This window comes from Mobula hypostoma, chromosome 25 (assembly GCF_963921235.1).
Source record: "Mobula hypostoma chromosome 25, sMobHyp1.1, whole genome shotgun sequence".
NCBI lineage: Eukaryota > Metazoa > Chordata > Chondrichthyes > Myliobatiformes > Myliobatidae > Mobula > Mobula hypostoma.
The window spans coordinates 45,613-63,131 of NC_086121.1; the positions used below are offsets into that span (position 1 = coordinate 45,613).

At 41.0% G+C, this 17,519-nt stretch overlaps 1 protein-coding gene across 1 annotated transcript; it reads left to right on the forward strand.

Moving 5' to 3' along the window:
* The first annotated feature begins 13,167 nt into the window (after positions 1 to 13,167).
* LOC134337652 (olfactory receptor class A-like protein 1) lies at positions 13,168 to 14,124 on the forward strand. Its single transcript, XM_063032842.1, has one exon. The coding sequence runs from the start codon at positions 13,168 to 13,170 to the stop codon at positions 14,122 to 14,124; it is 957 nt and encodes a 318-aa protein (XP_062888912.1).
* The last annotated feature ends 3,395 nt before the right edge of the window (positions 14,125 to 17,519 follow it).

Consider the following 17,519-nt stretch of genomic DNA (forward strand, 5'->3'; position numbering starts at 1 on the left):
TAATCTTATATGTTTCAATAAGATCCCCTCTCAGCCTTCTAAATTCCGGAGTATACAAGCCCAGTCACTCCAATCTTTCAACATATGACAGTCCTGCCATCCCAGGAATTAACCCTGTGAACCTACGCTGCACTCCCTCAATAGCAAGAATATCCTTCCTCAAATTTGGAGACCAAAACTGCACACCGTACTCCAGGTGTGGTCTCACCAGGGCCCTGTACAGCTGCAGAAGGACCTCTTTGCTCTTATACTCAATTCCCCTTGTTATGAAGGCCAGCATGCCATTAGCTTTTTTCACTGCCTGCTGTACTTGCATGCTTGCTTTCAGTGACTGATATACAAGAACAGTTAGATCTCGTTGTGTTTTCCCTTTTCCTAACTTGACTCCATTTAGATAATAATCTGCCTTCCCGTTCTTACCACCAAAGTGGATAACCTCACATTTATCCACATTAAGCTGCATCTGCCATGCATCTGCCCACTCACCCAGCCTGTCCAAGTCACCCCGCATTCTCATAACATCCTCCTCACATTTCACACTGCCTCCCAGCTTTGTGTCATCAGCAAATTTGCTAATGTTACTTTTAATTCCCTCACCTAAATCATTAATATATATTGTAAACAGCTGCGGACCGAGCACTGAACCCTGCGGTACCCCACTGGTCACCGCCTGCCATTCTGAAAGGGACCCGTTAATCGCTACTCTTTGTTTCCTGCCAGCCAGCCAATTTTCAATCCATGTCAGTACTCTGCCCCCAATACCATGTGCCCTAATTTTGCCCACTAATCTCTTATGTGGGACTTTATCAAAGGCTTTCTGAAAGTCCAGGTGCACTACATCCACTGGCTCTCCCTTGTCCGTTTTCATAGTAACATCCTCAAAAAATTCCAGAAGATTAGTCAAGCACGATTTCCCCTTCATAAATCCATGCTGACTCGGACCAATCCTCTTACTACTATTCAGATGTGTCGTAATTTCATCTTTTATAATTGACTCCAGCATCCTTCCCACCACCGACATCAGGCTAACCAGTCTATAATTCCCTGTTTTCTCTCTTCCTCCCTTCTTGAAGAGAGGGACAACATTAGCCACCCTCCAATCCACAGGAACTGATCCCGAATCTATAGAACATTGGAAAATGATTACCAATGCGTCCACAATTTCTAAAGCCACCTCCTTAAGTACCCTGGGATGCAGACCATCAGGTCCCGGGGACTTATCAGCTTTCAGACCCAACAGCCTATCCAACACCATTTCCTGCCTAATATAAATTTCCTTCAATTCATTCATTACCCTAGGTCTTTTGGCCACTATTACATCTGGGAGATTGTTTGTGTCTTCCCTAGTGAAGACGGAGCCAAAGTACCTGTTCAACTCGTCTGCCATTTCCTTGTTCCCCATAATAAATTCACCCGCTTCTGTCTTCAAGGGCCCAATTTATCTTTCACATTAATCTTTCACCTCCGCAGTTATAACATTGCCATTGTAACTTGGTAAATCTCCTGCCCAACACTTCATCTTCTGATTAGCTGTTTATAGACTACTATAATAAATTATTATCTTTTTTCTTTGCTACTTATTATCCCCACCCAGCTTTCCTAATGCCAGAGCAAATCCTCATTTTGCTGATCCTTCCAATAACCTTGGAATATTCAATTCTCAGCTATATTTACCTTGCAATCATACCCCTGCAATGTCCGTTAAATTACAATTAACCTGCATTGATGGCATTAATCATTCTTCTTATGCATTTAGATAAAGAACTTTTCAGCCTTAAAAAAAAGTAACACAGTTTTATTAATCTCTCCTTCCCTCAGCATTCCTTGTCCACAATTTATCTTAGAACTTTCAGGAGACCTGTTGAAAATTAAATGAGAAAAACATCTGTAAGGTATCTACTTCCAGTATACGATGGTGCTGGTGATGCCCAATGTCTACTTATTGGTGGCAAACAAAAAAAGAAAACTGTTAAGTACCTCATTAATAACACTTTTTTAAAAATAACAATCACCACTGTTAATCGTGGAGAGTTGAACAGAGGCAAGGTGAGTAAAGTGAAAGTGGAGACGAGCCATGGTTGAGGCAAACAGAGGTGGAGGTGCAGTCAAAGCAGAGTCGAGGTGTTTCTGCCTGATGTTTCACTGATTTAAGCACTGGGCTGAATTGGAAAGGTTGGGTACGGGCCAAATTGTGGCATGGGGAATCCAGGCCCTAGAGTGGTTCAAGAGCGAGGAGCGATACGATGTTTGATGATCTAAGCGCCAGGACAGATTGAAAAGGTTAGGCTTTCTGGACCAGGGGTGAGAGACAGGCCAGTTCTGATCGCTGCTCCACGATGTTTACTCAGTTCTGCGCTGAACTGAGGCTGAGGCCTGCGCCAGCTGCCGTGATGCTTGGCTTCGTGTTGTTCGTAAAGCTTCATACTTTAATGCTATTTTCTTTCTTTTATTGTTTACACAATTTGTTTTTTTTTCTCTCTGCACATTGGGTGTTTGACTGTCTTCTTTTTTTAATGGGTTCTATTAGGGTTTCTTTATTTTGTGGCTGCCTGTAAGGAGATGAATCTCGAGGTTGTATAATGTATACCTACTTTGATAATAAATGTACTTTGAACTTGGAACATTAGTCAAGCTAACCGTGCTACCTGTCAAAATGAATAAGCAAGATCTATGTTCTATATTGCTATTGCGCTGGTTGATTAGTTAGTGTTTTTTCGTGTTGTTAATAACAGTACTGTTTTTATGGTGTGGACCATCTGCAGTGATGCTACTCCCAATTGTATATATCACATTTTAAATATAAACATTTTCCTTGAGCGCTTTATTCTCAAATGTATTGGAAAGGAGTATATATGCAATTGAAGTGAATGTGAATCAACCTTAACATAGAGTGGTAAGTATTATCATTATTTTATTTCCAACCGATCAATTTTAGGGTGAGAGGGTGCCCTGAGGGGCAATGTTTTCATACAGAGGATGGTGAGTATATGAAATGGGCTGCAAGAGGAAGTGAAAGAGGCAGGTACAATGGTATAATTTAAGAAGCGGTTTGATAGGTACATGCAGGGAAGGGTCTTGAGGGGTATGGGTCGAACACAGGAAATTTGGACTAGCTGGGTGAGCACTGTGGTTGGCATGGACTCATTGGACCAAAGCACTTACATCTGTGCTGTATTGTTCTGTAACTGTGACTGTATGATTTTCATCACTTTGGGTTTTAGTTCTACATGTGTGTAATTTAATGAGAGACTGCAATTTTATCACCAAATTCTGGTACTTATCTTGAAAGAGATGAAGTTAGTAAGTTAATATTGAAAAAATGAATTAAATAGAACTTCATCCCAATGCATTTACTATCATAATAAAATACATTCTGTATGAACAGATGAAATTCAATAGTTTTATGTAAATGAGAAAATCTCTTTAACTGTTGTGTATACAGTAGAGAGGTGAGTATAACCTAGGAAAAGTGGTGAATGAAACATGATGAATGAACTTAGAGCATCTAAAACACATAGTTCTATTTTTGCCTCAGTAATGGACCACAGTTTTGCAGAAAAATAGAGTTTTACAAGATCAGGGAATTTGTGGCCAGTGTGGTATGGACACCAGAGATAAGGGTTTTGTGGTTTTGCTATAGATAGCATGTGCCTGTCGAAGGTCACAATGGGACAGAAATAGGATGCAGAGCTGGGCTGAGAAATAGCAGATGGAGTTCAATCTAGGAAAAGTGTGGAGTTATACACTTTGGAAGTTTGAACTTGAAGGCAGAGTACAAAGTTAATGTAGGATTCTTGGCGGTGTGGAGGGACAGAGAAGATCTTGGGGTCCATATTATTGATACCTCAAAGCTGCCAGGAAAGTTGACAGGGTGATTAAGAAGGCATATGCAGTATTATTGCATGGAGTATACTTCCTCATTATAAGAAGGATGTTGAAGCTTTAGAGAGGGTGCAGAGATGTTTACAAGAGTGTTTCCTAGATTACGGAGCCTGTCTTATTAGAGTAGGTTGAGTGAGCTAGGATTTTTCTTTTTAGGAGCGAAGAAGGATGAGAGGTGGTTTGATAGAGGTGTTCAAAATAATAAGAAGCATAGAGTGAACACCCAGAGATATCTTTCCAAGGGTGGAAATGGCTAATATAAGAGTCTTCTTTTTTTGTAATTTATTTTTTATTGAATTTCATCATCAAACAAGCATTTCCATAAGATGTATTTCAGATACTGTACATATATATCATATAATCATATTTGTCACAAATCTCCACATAATATTTATCTACACTTATAGAAAGGAGAGGAAAGAAAGAACAATTGAAAGAAGAAAACTATGTACAGAGGAGGGAGTGATTTTTTTTTACAACATATTCATTGACTTGTGAGAATAAAATCAGGCCTATGAGGTATTATGCAGTTAAACCATTTTTTCCAGTATGGATCAAATTGTTCCAACTTGGAGAAAGATGGGAGGGGATGTCAGAGGCAGGTGTTTTACACTGAGTGATAAGTGTGTGGAACGTGCTGTGGGGGTGGTGATAAAGGCAGATACATTATGGATGCTTAAGAAACTCTTACGACATGGATGCAAGAAAAACAAAGAGCTTTGTGGGAGGGAAGGGTTAGATTGATCTTGGAGTCGTTTAAATGTCGGCATAACATTGTGGGCCAAAGGGCCTGCATTGTGCTGTACTGTTCAATGTTCAGTCTTTTATGTTCTATTACAAGTGTCCATAGAGTGGTGAAAATGGCAGCTAGAAATTAAACTTAATTGAGAATTCTAAAAATGGGAGATTAGCTCTAAAGGGTATGCAGGGACAAAGGCTTTTGTGTACAAGTGCATAGGTCTTCGAAAATGGCAGGTTGATTTGAGACAGTGATTTGTGAAATTAACAAACAAAGGGGAATTTCATCAAGTCTTTATAAAATACAAGGATATTACATCTGATTCTGGCAGTGATACTTTAAGACGATGTGTGGGTCTTATAATGTGTGCAGGAAAGGATTAGAATGGTCGTTCCAGAGATAAAAGGTTTCAGCATCTTTGAGTAAAGAAGCTTGGGGTGGTTCTTTTAATGAAAAGAAAGTTGAAAATTGATAGTGCATTAATAGAAGCTCATGATGGCTGTGCAATTAGAAGAAAAATACACTCATGGCTCATAGTATCATTGGTTAAGAGAGTGAGTGAAAATATATCAAGCGGATTCTAGATATATCTCCTAATTATAATTTGGAACTCACCTCTAATAACTTGGTTCAAAATAGAGTTATTTAAAAGTTTCAAACAGAATTGTTAGAAATTATTAGATTTTTGAGAGGGCTACAGATAAAAGTAGAAAAGGAACCAGAACATTTATCCTTTAATAATCTCACATCTCACAAGGAGCATGCCTTATGAGAACATGGCCTTTTCTCCTTGGAGCGACGGAGGATGAGAGGTGACCTGATAGATGTGTATAAGATGATGGGAGGCATTGATTGTGTGGATAGTCAGAGGCTTTTTCCCAGGGCTGAAATGGCTAACATGAGAGGGCACAGTTTTAAGGTGCTTGGAAGTAAGTACAGAGGAGATGTTAGGGGTAATTTTTTTACATGGAGAGTGGTGAGTGCATGGAATGGTCTGCCAGTGATGGTGGTGGAGGCGGATATGATAGGATCTTTTAAGAGACTCCTGAATAGGTACATAGAGCTTAGAAAAACAGAGGGCTATGGGTAACCCTAGGTAATTTCTAAAGTAAGTACATGCTCGGCACAGCATTGTGGGCCAAAGGGCTTGTATTGTGCTGTAGGTTTTCTATGTTTCTACATTTCTATTTTTTAAATTTCATCAACTGTTGCAGGGGGATGGGAACCAGAATGCCAGAACAGCTAGTGGAGAGATTGTGGAGGAAGATGTTGATAAGACCTCAGACAGAGTTAGGAATCAAAAGCTTGAGCATTTGCGACTGGTGTCCTGAGCTGTCTGTATTTCAATACAATAAGTATCGTGGGAAAGGTGGAATATAGTGCTGAACATGAGGTAGCTGGTTTACAAACAGAGGCAATGTGGAGTGAGGAGAGGCTGTTGATAGGTCAAAATAGCAGTCAACAGGATTAATTGCAATGTAACAGGTGGACAAAATCAAAAAGGGTGAAAACAGGACTGAAGGTTTGAATGCGCACAGTACACAGAATAAGGTAGATAATCTTGCAGCACAGTTGCATATTGGCAGGTATGATGTTGTAGGCATCACTGAATCATAGCTGAAAGATGATTACAGCTAAGAGCTTAATGTCCAAGGATACACATTGTATCAAAAGGACAGCAAAAAGGCAGAGGGTGCAGCATTGCTCTGTTGGCAAAAAAATAAAATAAAATCCTTAGAAAGAGGTGACAAAGGGTTGGAAAGTGCAGACTCATTGTGGATAGCGCTAAGGAACTACAAGGGTAGAAAGACCCTGATGGGAGTTATATACAGACCCCCAAACAGTAGTAAGGATGTGGCCTACAGAGGATGCAGTAGTGGGCTGAGAAGTGGCAGATGGAGTTCAACCCGGAGAAGTGTGAGGTGGTACACTTTGGAAGGACAAACTCCAAGGCAGAGTACAAAGTAAATGGCAGGATACTTGGTAGTGTGGAGGAGCAGAGGGATCTGGGAGTACATGTCCACAGATCCCTGAAAGTTGCCTCACAGGTGGATAGGGTAGTTAAGAAAGCTTATGGGGCGTTAGCTTTCATAAGTCAAGGGATAGAGTTTAAGAGTCGCGATGTAATGATGCAACTCTATAAAACTCTGGTTAGGCCACACTTGGAGTACTGTGTCCAGTTCTGGTCGCCTCACTATAGGAAGGATGTGGACGCATTGGAAAGGGTACAGAGGAGATTTACCAGGATGCTGCCTGGTTTAGAGAGTATGCATTATGATCAGAGATTAAGGGAGCTAGTGTTTTACTCTTTGGCGAGAAGGAGGATGAGAGGAGACATGATAGAGGTGTACAAGATAATAAGAGGAATAGATAGAGTAGATAGCTAGTGCCTCTTCCCCAGGGCACCACTGCTCAGTACAAGAGGACATGGCTTTAAGGTAAGGGGTGGGAAGTTCAAGGGGGATATTAGAGGAAGGTTTTTTACTCCGAGAGTGGTTGGTGCGTGGAATGCACTGCCTGAGTCAGTGGTGGAGGCAGATACACTGGTGAAGTTTAAGAGACTACTAGACAGGTATATGGAGGAATTTAAGGTGGGGGGTTATATGGGAGGCAGGGTTTGAGGGTTGGCACAGCATTGTGGGCGGAAGGGCCTGTACCATGCTGTACTATTCTATGTTCTCTGTTCTAAATTACAAAGGGAGATAGAAAATGCATGCCAAAAAGACAATGTTACAATAGTCACAGGGGACTTCAATATGCATTGGGAAAATCAGGTTGGTTCTGGATTACAAGAGGGGGAATTTCCAGAGTGCCTATGAGGTGGTCTTTTAGAGCAGCCCACCAAAGGATCAGCTATTCTGGATTGGGTGTTGTGCAATGAACCAGAATTGATCAGAGAGCTTAAGGCAAAAAAAAACACTTGGGGAAAGTGATTAAATATGATTGAAAACAAGAGAAATCTGCAGTTGCAAGCAACACAGACAAGTTTAGTTTCAAGTTACTTATGGATAAGGATAGGTCTGATCCTCGAGTTAAGGTTCTAAATAGGAGAAGGGCCAATTTTAAGGAAATAAGAAAGGACCTAGGAAGAGTGGATTGGGATAAGTTGTTTTCTGGTAAGGATGTGTTCAGTACGTGGAAAGCATTCAAAGGTGAAAATAAGAGAGTGCAGAGTTTGCATGTTCCTGCCAAGATTAAAAGCAAAGTTATCAGGCATAGGGACCCTTGGTTTTCAAGGGATATTGGTGATCCGGTTAAGAAAAAGAGAGAGGTGTATAGCAGGTATAGGCAACAAAGAACAAATGAGGTACTTGAAGAGTATAGAAAATGTAAGAAAATACTAAAGAAGGAAATCAGGAAGGCAAAAAGAAGACATGAGGTTTCTTTGGCAGATAATGTGAAGGTAAACCCACAGGGTTTCTACAAGTATATTAAGAGTAAAAGGATAGTAAAGGACAAAATTGGTCCCCTGGAAGATCAAAGTGGTCATTTATGTGTGGAGCCTCAAGGGATGGGGGAGAGCTTAAACAATTTTTTTGCTTCAGTATTTACTCAGGAAACTGGAATACCGTATATGGAAGGAAGGGAAATGAGCAGCAGTGTCATGGAACCTATAGAGATTAAAGAGGAGGAGGTGTTTGCTGCCTTACAGCGAATAAAGGTAGATAAATCTCCCGGGCCTGACGTGGTATTTCATCGGACCTTGACAGAGACTAGTGTAGAAATTGCAGGGGCCCTGACAGAAATATTTAAAATGTCCTAGGCCACAGGTATGGTGCCGGAGGATTGGAGGGTAGCTCATGTTGTTTCGTTGTTTAAGAAAGGCCCCAAAAGTAAACCAGGTAATTACAGGCCAGTGAGCCTGACATCTGTAGAAGGTAAATTATTGGAAGGTGTTCTGAGAACTCGGATATACATATATTTGGACAGCCAAGGGCTGATTAAAGATAGTCAGCATGGCTTTGTGCATGGTAGATCATGTTTAACGAATCTTGTAGAGCTTTTCGAGGAGGTTAACAAGAAAGTAGATGAAGGAAAGACTGTGGATGTTGTCTACATGGACTTTAGTAAGGCCTTTGACAAGGTCCCACATGGGAGGTTAGTTCAAAAGGTTCAGACACTAAGTATCCATGGAGAGGTTGTACTCTGGATTTGAAATTGGCTGTGTGGGAGAAGACAGAGAGTGGTAGTGGATTATTGCTTATCATACTGGAGTCCTGTGACTAGTGGTGTGCCTCAAGTATCTGTGCTGGGACCATTGTTGTTTGTTGTCTATATCAATGATCTCGATAATAATGTGGTAAACTGGATCAGCAAGTTTGCTGATGACACTAAGATTGGAGGCGTTGTGGACAGCGAGGAAGGCTTTCAAAGCTTGCGAAGGGTTCTGGACCTACTGGAAAAATGGGCCAGAAAATGGCAGATGGAATTAATGCAGACAAGTGTGAGGTGTTGCATTTTGGAAGGACAAATTAAGATAGGACATACACAGTAAATGGTAGGGCACTGAGGAGTGCGGAGGAACAAAGAGATCTGGGAGTTCAGATACATAATTCCCTGAAAGTGGCGTCACAGGTAGACAGGGTTGTAAAGAAGTCTTTTGGCCTGGCGTTCATAAATCAAAGTATTGAGTACAGGAGTTGAGATGTTATGGGGAGGTTGTATAAGACACTGGTGAGACCAAATTTGGAGTATTGCATACAGTTCTGGTCACCTAACTATAGGAAGGATATCAGTAAGATTGAAAGAGTGCAGAGAAGATTTACTAGGATGTTGCTGGGTCTTCAGGAGTTGAGTTACAGGGAAAGATTGAAGAAGTTAGGACTTTATTCCTTGGAGCGTAGAAGAATGAGGGGAGATTTGATAAAGGTTTACAAAATTATGAGGGGTATAGACAGAGATAATGTGAATAGGCTCTTTCCACTTAGATTAGGAGAGATAAATACGAGAGGACATGGCTTTAGGGTGAAAGGGGAAAGGTTTAGTGGGAACATTAGGGGGGAACTTCTTCACTCAGAGAGTGCTGGGAGTGTGGAACGAGCTGCCATCTGACATGGTAAATGCAGGCTCACTCTTAAGTTTTAAGAATAAATTGGATAAGTACATGTATGGGAGAGGCCTGGAGAGTTATGGATTGGACGCAGGTCAATGGGACTAGCAGAATAATGTTTCGGCACAGACAAGAAGGGTCGAATGGCCTGTTTTCTGTGCTGTCGTGTTCTATGGTTCTATGGTTCTAAAATGTAGAAGGAACTTAGCAGGCCAGGCAGCATCTAAGGAACAGAGTACAGTTGGCGTTTTGGGCCAAGACCCTTTATCAGAACTGATATGATCGAATTCTTCCTGAAATTTGCGAGGGAGAAGCTAAGGTCGGATGTATCAGTATTATAGTGGAGATAAAGGAATTCTAGAGGCATGAGAGAGGAGTTGGCCAGAATTGATTGGAAAAGAACACTGGCAGAGATGACAGCAGAGTAGTAATAGTTGGAATTTCCGGAAGCAATTCAGAAGGAACAGGATATATACATCCCAAAGACTAAAGGAAAGATGACACAACCATGGCTAACAAGAGAAGTCAAAGCCAATGATAGAGTAAAGATTAGTGGAAAGTTGGAGGATTAGGAAGCTTTTAAAAACCAACAAAAAGTAACTAAAAAATTCATTAAGAAGGCAACGATGGAATATAAAAGTAATCTGGCCAATAATATCAAAGAGGATATCAAAAGTTTCTTCAGATACATAAAGTGTAAAAGAGAGGTGAGAGTGGATATCAGATTTCTGGGAAATGATGCTGGTGAGGTAGTAAGGGAGGACATGAAAATGGCAGACAAGCTGAGTAAGTATTTTGCGTCAGTCTTCATGGTGGAAGACATAGCAGTATGATGAAAGTTCCAGGTGTAAAGTTAGCATGACAAGAGAGAAGGTTCTTGGCAAAGTGAAACATCTGAAGGTAAACTAGTCACCTGGACCAGATAGTGTACACCCCAGGGTTCTGAAGAGGTGGCTGGAGGCATTAGTAATGATTTTTCAAGAATCACTAGATTCTGGAATAGTACCGGAAGACTGGAAATTTGCAAATGTCACTCCACTCTTCAAGAAGGGAGAGAGGCAGAAGAAAGGAAACTATAGGCCAGCTAGTCTGACCTCAGTGGTTGGGAAGATTTTGGAGTCGATTATTAAGGATGAGGTCTCTGGGTACTTGGAGGCATATAATAAAATAGGCTGTAGTCAGCATGGTTTCCTTAAGGGAAAATCATGCCTAACAGATCTGTTAGAATTCTTTGAAGAAATAACAAGCAGTATGGACAATAGAGAACAGTTGATGTTGTGTACGTGGATTTTCAGAAGGCATTTGACAAGGTGGCACCGATGAGACTGCTAACAAGTTATGAACCCGTGATATTACAGGAAAGATTCTAATATGAATAAAGCAGTGCCTGATTGGCATGAGCCAAAGAGTGGGAATAAAGGGAGCCTTTTCTGGTTGGCTCCTTCTGACTAGTGGTGTTCCACAGGTGTCTGTGTTGGGACCAATTCTTTTTATGTTATATGTCAATGATTTGGGTGATGGAATTGGTGGTTTTGTTGCAAAGTTTGCAGGTGATACGAGGATAGGTGGATGGGTAGGTAGTTTTGTGGAAGTAGAGAGGCTACAGAGGGGTTTAGACAGATTAGGAGAATGGGCAAAGAAATGACAGATGTAATACAGTGTCAGGAAGTATATGGGCATGCACTTTAGTAGAAGAAAGGAAAGGGTTGACTATTTTCTAAGTGGAAAGAAAATACAAAAACTGAGGTGCAGAGGGACTTAGGAGTCTTTGGATTCTATAAAGTTTAACTTGCAGGTTGAGTCTGTGGTAAGGAAGGCAAATTCAATGTTAGCATTCATTTCAAGAGGACTAGAATATAAAAGCAAGGATGAAAAGTTGAGACTTTCTAAAGCACTGGTAGGCCCCACTTGGAGTATTGTGAGCAGTTTTGAGCCCCTTACCTTAGAAAGGATGTGCTGAAACTTGAGAAGGTTCAAAGGAGGTTCATGAAAATGATTCCAGGATTGAATGGCTTTTAAAAGTAGAGCGTTTGATAGCTCTGTACCTGTATTCGCTGGAATTCAGAAGAACGAGGGGTGGTGTCATTGAAACCTATTGAATGGTGAAAGGCATGTTAGAGTGGATGTGGAGAGGATGTTTCCGATGGTGGGAGCATCTAAGACCAGAAAACATAACCTCAGAATAGACAAGTGACCTTTTAGAAAGATGATGAGGAAGAATTTCTTTAGCCAGACAATGGTGAACCTGTGGAATTCTTTGCTACAGGCAGCTGTGGAGGCCACATCTTTATGTATATGTATGGCAGAAGCTAATAAATTCTTGCTTGTTTGGGGCATGATGGAATATGGGGAGAAGGCAGAAGATTGGGACTGAGAGGAAAATTGGATCAGCTATGATGAAATGGTGGAGCAAACTCGATGGACCAAATGGCCTAATTCTGCTCCTATATCTTATAGTCTTATAGACTTATAGATCATATCTCACAAGTTATATGGTAGTGGAGGGTTGCTTTACAGACTGTGACCAGTGGTATACACCAGTGATACATTTCTTGGACAAAGCAGTTGCCACGCCAAGTTGTGACATACTGTATCTGGATGGGATGCTTTCTATGGTACATCTGTAATGTTTGGTAAGGGCTTTTGGTACATGATGGATTTTCTTAGTCTACTGGGGAAGTTGAGATATTGGCGTGATTTCTTTGCTGGTCCAGGTCAAATTCTTCATAATATTTATACCTTGGAACTTGAAGCTTCAATCATCTTGATACCTCTGATAACATAGGACATGCACTCCATTTCACTTCCTGAATCAGTCACCAGCTCTTTCACTTCCTGACATGAAGGGCAAGGTTGTCACTTTTACGCCATGCCACTAGGCTGTCTATCTCCATCTGGTTGTTGTTTGACATCCAGCCCGCTATGGTGGTGTTATTGGAAAATTTGTCAATGGAGTTAGAGTGGAATTTGGCCACACAGTTTGGGTGTATAGGGAACATAGTAAGAAGCTGAGATTGCAGCCTTGCTGAGCACCAATGCTGAAGATAAGCATGGTGGAGGTGTAGTTGCCTACCCTTGTTGATTGTGGTCTGTTGGCCAGGGAAGTCAAAGATCCAGTTGCAGATGGGGGTGTAAGGTGATGAGTTTGTTTGGAATTACAGTGTTGAAGGTGGAGCTATGGTCAATAATTAGGAAACTGATGTAGATGTAGAACTATTGTTGAAATTCAATATTGTCACTTTCGTCCTTGAGCATCATCATTTTCACAGCATTCCAAGTGTTTTCAGTTTTCTGAATTCTGAATCAAAAATTACAAAACCTCCATATTTAATCAAAATCAGTAACTATTCCAATCTAACCAAAACTCATACAGACATAAAATATTGCTAATTGTATTAATAAGTTTACTTGCTTCTGTTACAGTATTGTTATTGTCTTTTTATTTAACACAGGTACAAGACAACACAAATATAAGTAATTAAAATAATAGAATATTATGGAAGGAAGGAGTATCGTGAAGGGTACTTTGTACTTGCTGTTGACAGTGATTGGAATCCCAGGTAACCTGGCAATCATTGTGTCATTCATCCACATCGCTTACTTTGAGCATAAACTTTTGCCAGCAGATACAATTGTGTACAATTTAGCTACTGTCAACTTATTAGTGGTTTTGGTAAGGTGCATTCCAGAAGCTACAGCAGCATTTGGACTCAAGCAACTCTTCGATGACAATGGTTGCAAAATTGTAATTTTCATGTACAGAAGCAGCAGGTCCTTGTCAATTTGGCTGACTTTTCTATTGAGTGGCTTTCAATGTATTAGCTTGACTCCCATCACTTCAACTTGGACTAAGGTCAAGAGGCAAGCAGCAAAATGCCTTTCTGCAGCTCTTGTCTTTCTGTGGTTGCTGAATATGTCTTTAAGTACTCCAGCAGTATTATATTCCATTTCCTCATCAAACAATTCAACCGGCAAACAATTTGCTGTGAATCTTGAGTATTGTTTTGTGAAGTTTCCCTCACAGATGGTGAAGCTTGCTAATGGTGCAGTTCAAACATCCAGAGATGTCATTCCCATTGTCCTTATGATACTTTCCAGTGCTTATATTTTGCTGATTCTGTACAGACACAAGCAGCAGGTAAAAGGTATTCCGAACTCAAATAAAAGCAATGGATCCACTATTGAGACTCGTGCAGCCAAAGCTGTGGTCACTTTGGTTATACTTTATGCTCTTTTTTTTGGAGTTGATAGTATTCTATGGGTTTACACTTTGACTATTCCTAAGACCATGCAGACCTCTTTCATTTCAGACGTTCGAGTCTTTTTTTCTTCTCTCTATGCCTCTATCAGCCCCATTGTTATCATTGTTTCTAACCGTAAAGTCCACAACAAATTAAATTGTGCAAGGGCAAACCCAGATGCAAGTTTGGTAGAAACTGTTCCCCAAGTTTAAACATACACAACTAATCAAAAGAAAATGTCTGTATTTGACACAGCGTTGAACAAATTTCCAGGCTGGAGTTAATATTATATCCTTATTCATTGTGTAATTTATACTCAGAATTATACATTTTGCTAGTTATAAACAATTAACTTTGATGATTACTAAGTAGTGTTCAACATTTCAAGACTTCAAATGAACTGTATGCAAATTATGCATTTGGATTTCTCATTTTATTATTGCTGTTTAACTTGAAATATCAGAGGAAACTCACCTCTTCAGCTTTCATTTACACTTATTTTATTGTTGTTATGGAATGATTTGCTTTACAGTTGGGTGGCAGGGTGGAGATACGTCTCTACCAAAGAAGGTGTAAGGTATTCCTCCCATCTGATTGCCTGCAGATTATCCTTGGGCAAGGTGTAGCACCTGCTTAGACTGCACCCCACCCCCACCCCCAGATCAGGGTCACGTGAAGTCATGGAAGCAGGTACTGGATATCACAATTCTTGGTTATGTGACCTCTGATGCCAGGACGACAGTCTCTGAAGTGTATTCATAATGTCTGGTGTCAATCATCTTGTAAAGAAACTGCCCAGAAGAAAGCAATGGCAAAGCCTCTGTAGAACAATTAGTCAAGAGTAATCATGGTCGAAGACCACGATCACCTATGTCATATGACATTGCACATAATGATGATGATTGTTTTACTGTCACATTAAAAGCCTGAACTAATCCTTCTCCAACTTTAAAATGAACAGAAGTGGATCATATCAGGGTTAAAGAGACATATTAAAAGTCCTTAATGATTTTCTTCTTTTCAAGAATATGACTTGCTATTTATATATATATTAAAACGTTATGAATTCATGCTATAGCCAATTCACAATGTCACTTCATCATCCTCAACATGGTGCCCCTGAGGGCTGTGTGCTGAGACCATTGCTGTACACTCTCTTCATACGTGACTGTATGGCTAAACACCTGAGTAATCACCTTGTCAGGACACTGGTGAAGCTCATCTCCAACAATGATGAGGTGGCCTACAGGGAGGAGGTGGAACAGCTCAAAGCCTGGTGCTAGGCAAAAACCTCTTCTTCAATGTCAACAAGACAAAGGAGATGGTTATTGAATTCAGAAGAACTCCCACCATTTACATCATCTTTACACTGGTGGCTCAGCAGTGGAAACGGTGAGCAGTTTCAAACTCCTGGGAGTGCACATCTCACACAACATCGAATGGTCCCTGAACACATCCTATACAACCAGAAAAGCTCATCAATGCTTCTACTTTCTAAGGAGGCGGGAAAGAGCTAAACTATGCACATCCAGACACACATTATTCTACAGCTGCGCAGTACGGAAACTGCACTGCTGCGGACAGGATGGATCTACAATGAGTAATTAAAACTGGCCAGTGCATCACCAGCACCGACCTACCTGCCACCAAGGACATACATACAGAACAGTGCAAAAAAGGGCCAGTAGCATCATGAAGAGTCACACTCACCTTGCTCATTGTCCCACTCCCATCAGGGAGGAGGCTACGTAATATCCATACCAAGACCACCAGACTCAAAAACAGTTATTTTCCCCAAGAAGTCAGGCTGATCAACCCCTCCACCCACTAACCTACCCTTCCAAACCCCAATCACCACTACTTTATCATTTCCTGTACAGAATTCCTGTACCTAATGTCACTTTATGGATATACAATCAATCTAAATATATAAGGTGTTGGCATGTGGCCAAGTGGTTAAGGTGTTTGTCTAGTGATTTGAAGGTTGCTAGTTCGAGCCTTGGCTGGGGCAGCGTGTGTGTCCTTGAGCAAGGTACTTAACCACACATTGCTCTGCGACAACACCGGTGCTAAGCTGTATGGGTCCTAGTGCCCTTCCCTTGGACAACATCGGTGGTGTGGAGAGTGGAGTCTTGCAGCATGGGCAACTGCTGGTCTTCCATACAACCTTGCCCAGGCCTGTGCCCTGGAAACCTTCCAAGGCACAAATCCATGGTCTCATGAGACTAACGGATGCCTATAAAATATATAAGCTACCTTATATTTATTGAGTGTTTATTATTACTGCATTCTTTATATTATTGTGAGCTTTTGTTTGTGCTGCGTTAGAGCTGGAGTAACAAGTATTTAGTTTTTCTTTAGACTTGTGTACTAAAAATTAAAGTTAAGCAATCTTAAAATCTTGAAATCTTGGAAAATAAAAACATTAATTTGACTAACTGCAGGTGAACATTTTTCAAGATGTGTTTTTCAATTAAGGTATGTAGTACAAAGAAATGAATTTTAGAAATCTCAGGCTCCATTTCTAGAACAATAAGTTGTCTATACATTAACACCAGAAATAGGAATTGGAATGGCCCAGTGACTCCCTGAAAGTGACCACGCAAGTCGGTGGGGTGGTAAAGAAGGTGTACAGCATACAGTGGTTGGGGCATCAATTGGCGATTGTAGCGATGACTTACAGCAGACTGAAAAGCTTGAGCATGTAGATATTAAGGAAGAGGATGTGCTGGAGCTTTTCGAAAGTATCACGTTGGATAAGTCACTGGGACCAGACAAGATGTACCCCAGGTGCTTGTGGAAGGCAAGGGAGGAGATTGCTGAGCCACTGGCGATGATCTTTGCATCATCAATGGGAATGGGAGAGGTTCCAGAAGGTTGCGGATATTGTTCCTTTATTCAAGAAAGGGAGTAGAGATAGCCCAGGAAATTATAGACCAGTGAGTCTTATGTCAGTGGTTGGTAAGTTGATGGAGAAGATCCTGAGAGGCAGGATTTATGAACATTTGGAGAGGCATAATATGATTAGGAATAGTCAGCATGGCTTTATCAAAGGCAACTTGTGCCTTACGAGCTTGATTGAATTTTTTGAGGTGTAGAGCAGTAGATGTAGTGTTTATGGATTTCAGCAAGGCATTTGATAAGGTACCCCATGCAAAGCTTATTGAGAAAGTAAAGAGGCATGGGATCCAAGGGGACATTGCTTTGTGGATCCAGAACTGGCTTGCCCACAGAGGCAAAGAGTGGTTGTAGGTAAGTCATATTCTGCATGCAGGTCGGTGACCAGTGGTGTGCCTCAGGGTTCTGTTCCGGAACCCCTACTTTTTGTGATTTTTGTAAATGACCTGGATGAAGAAGTGGAAGGATGGATTAATAAATTTGCCGATGACACAAAGGTTGGGGTATTGTGGAAAGTGTAGAGGGCTGTCAGAGGTTACAGCAGAACATTGATAGGATGCAAAACTGGGCTGAGAAGTGGCAGATGGAGTTCAACCCAGATAAGTGTGAAGTGGTTCATTTTGGTAGGTCAAATATGATGGCAGAATATAGTGTTAACGGTAAGACTCTTGGCAGTGTGGAGGATCAGAGGGATCTTGGGGTCCGAGTC

Coding starts and splice junctions, on each gene's coding strand:
- LOC134337652 (XM_063032842.1), top strand. CDS start 13,168: ATGGAAGGAAGGAGTATCGTGAAGGGTACTTTGTACTTGCTGTTGACA.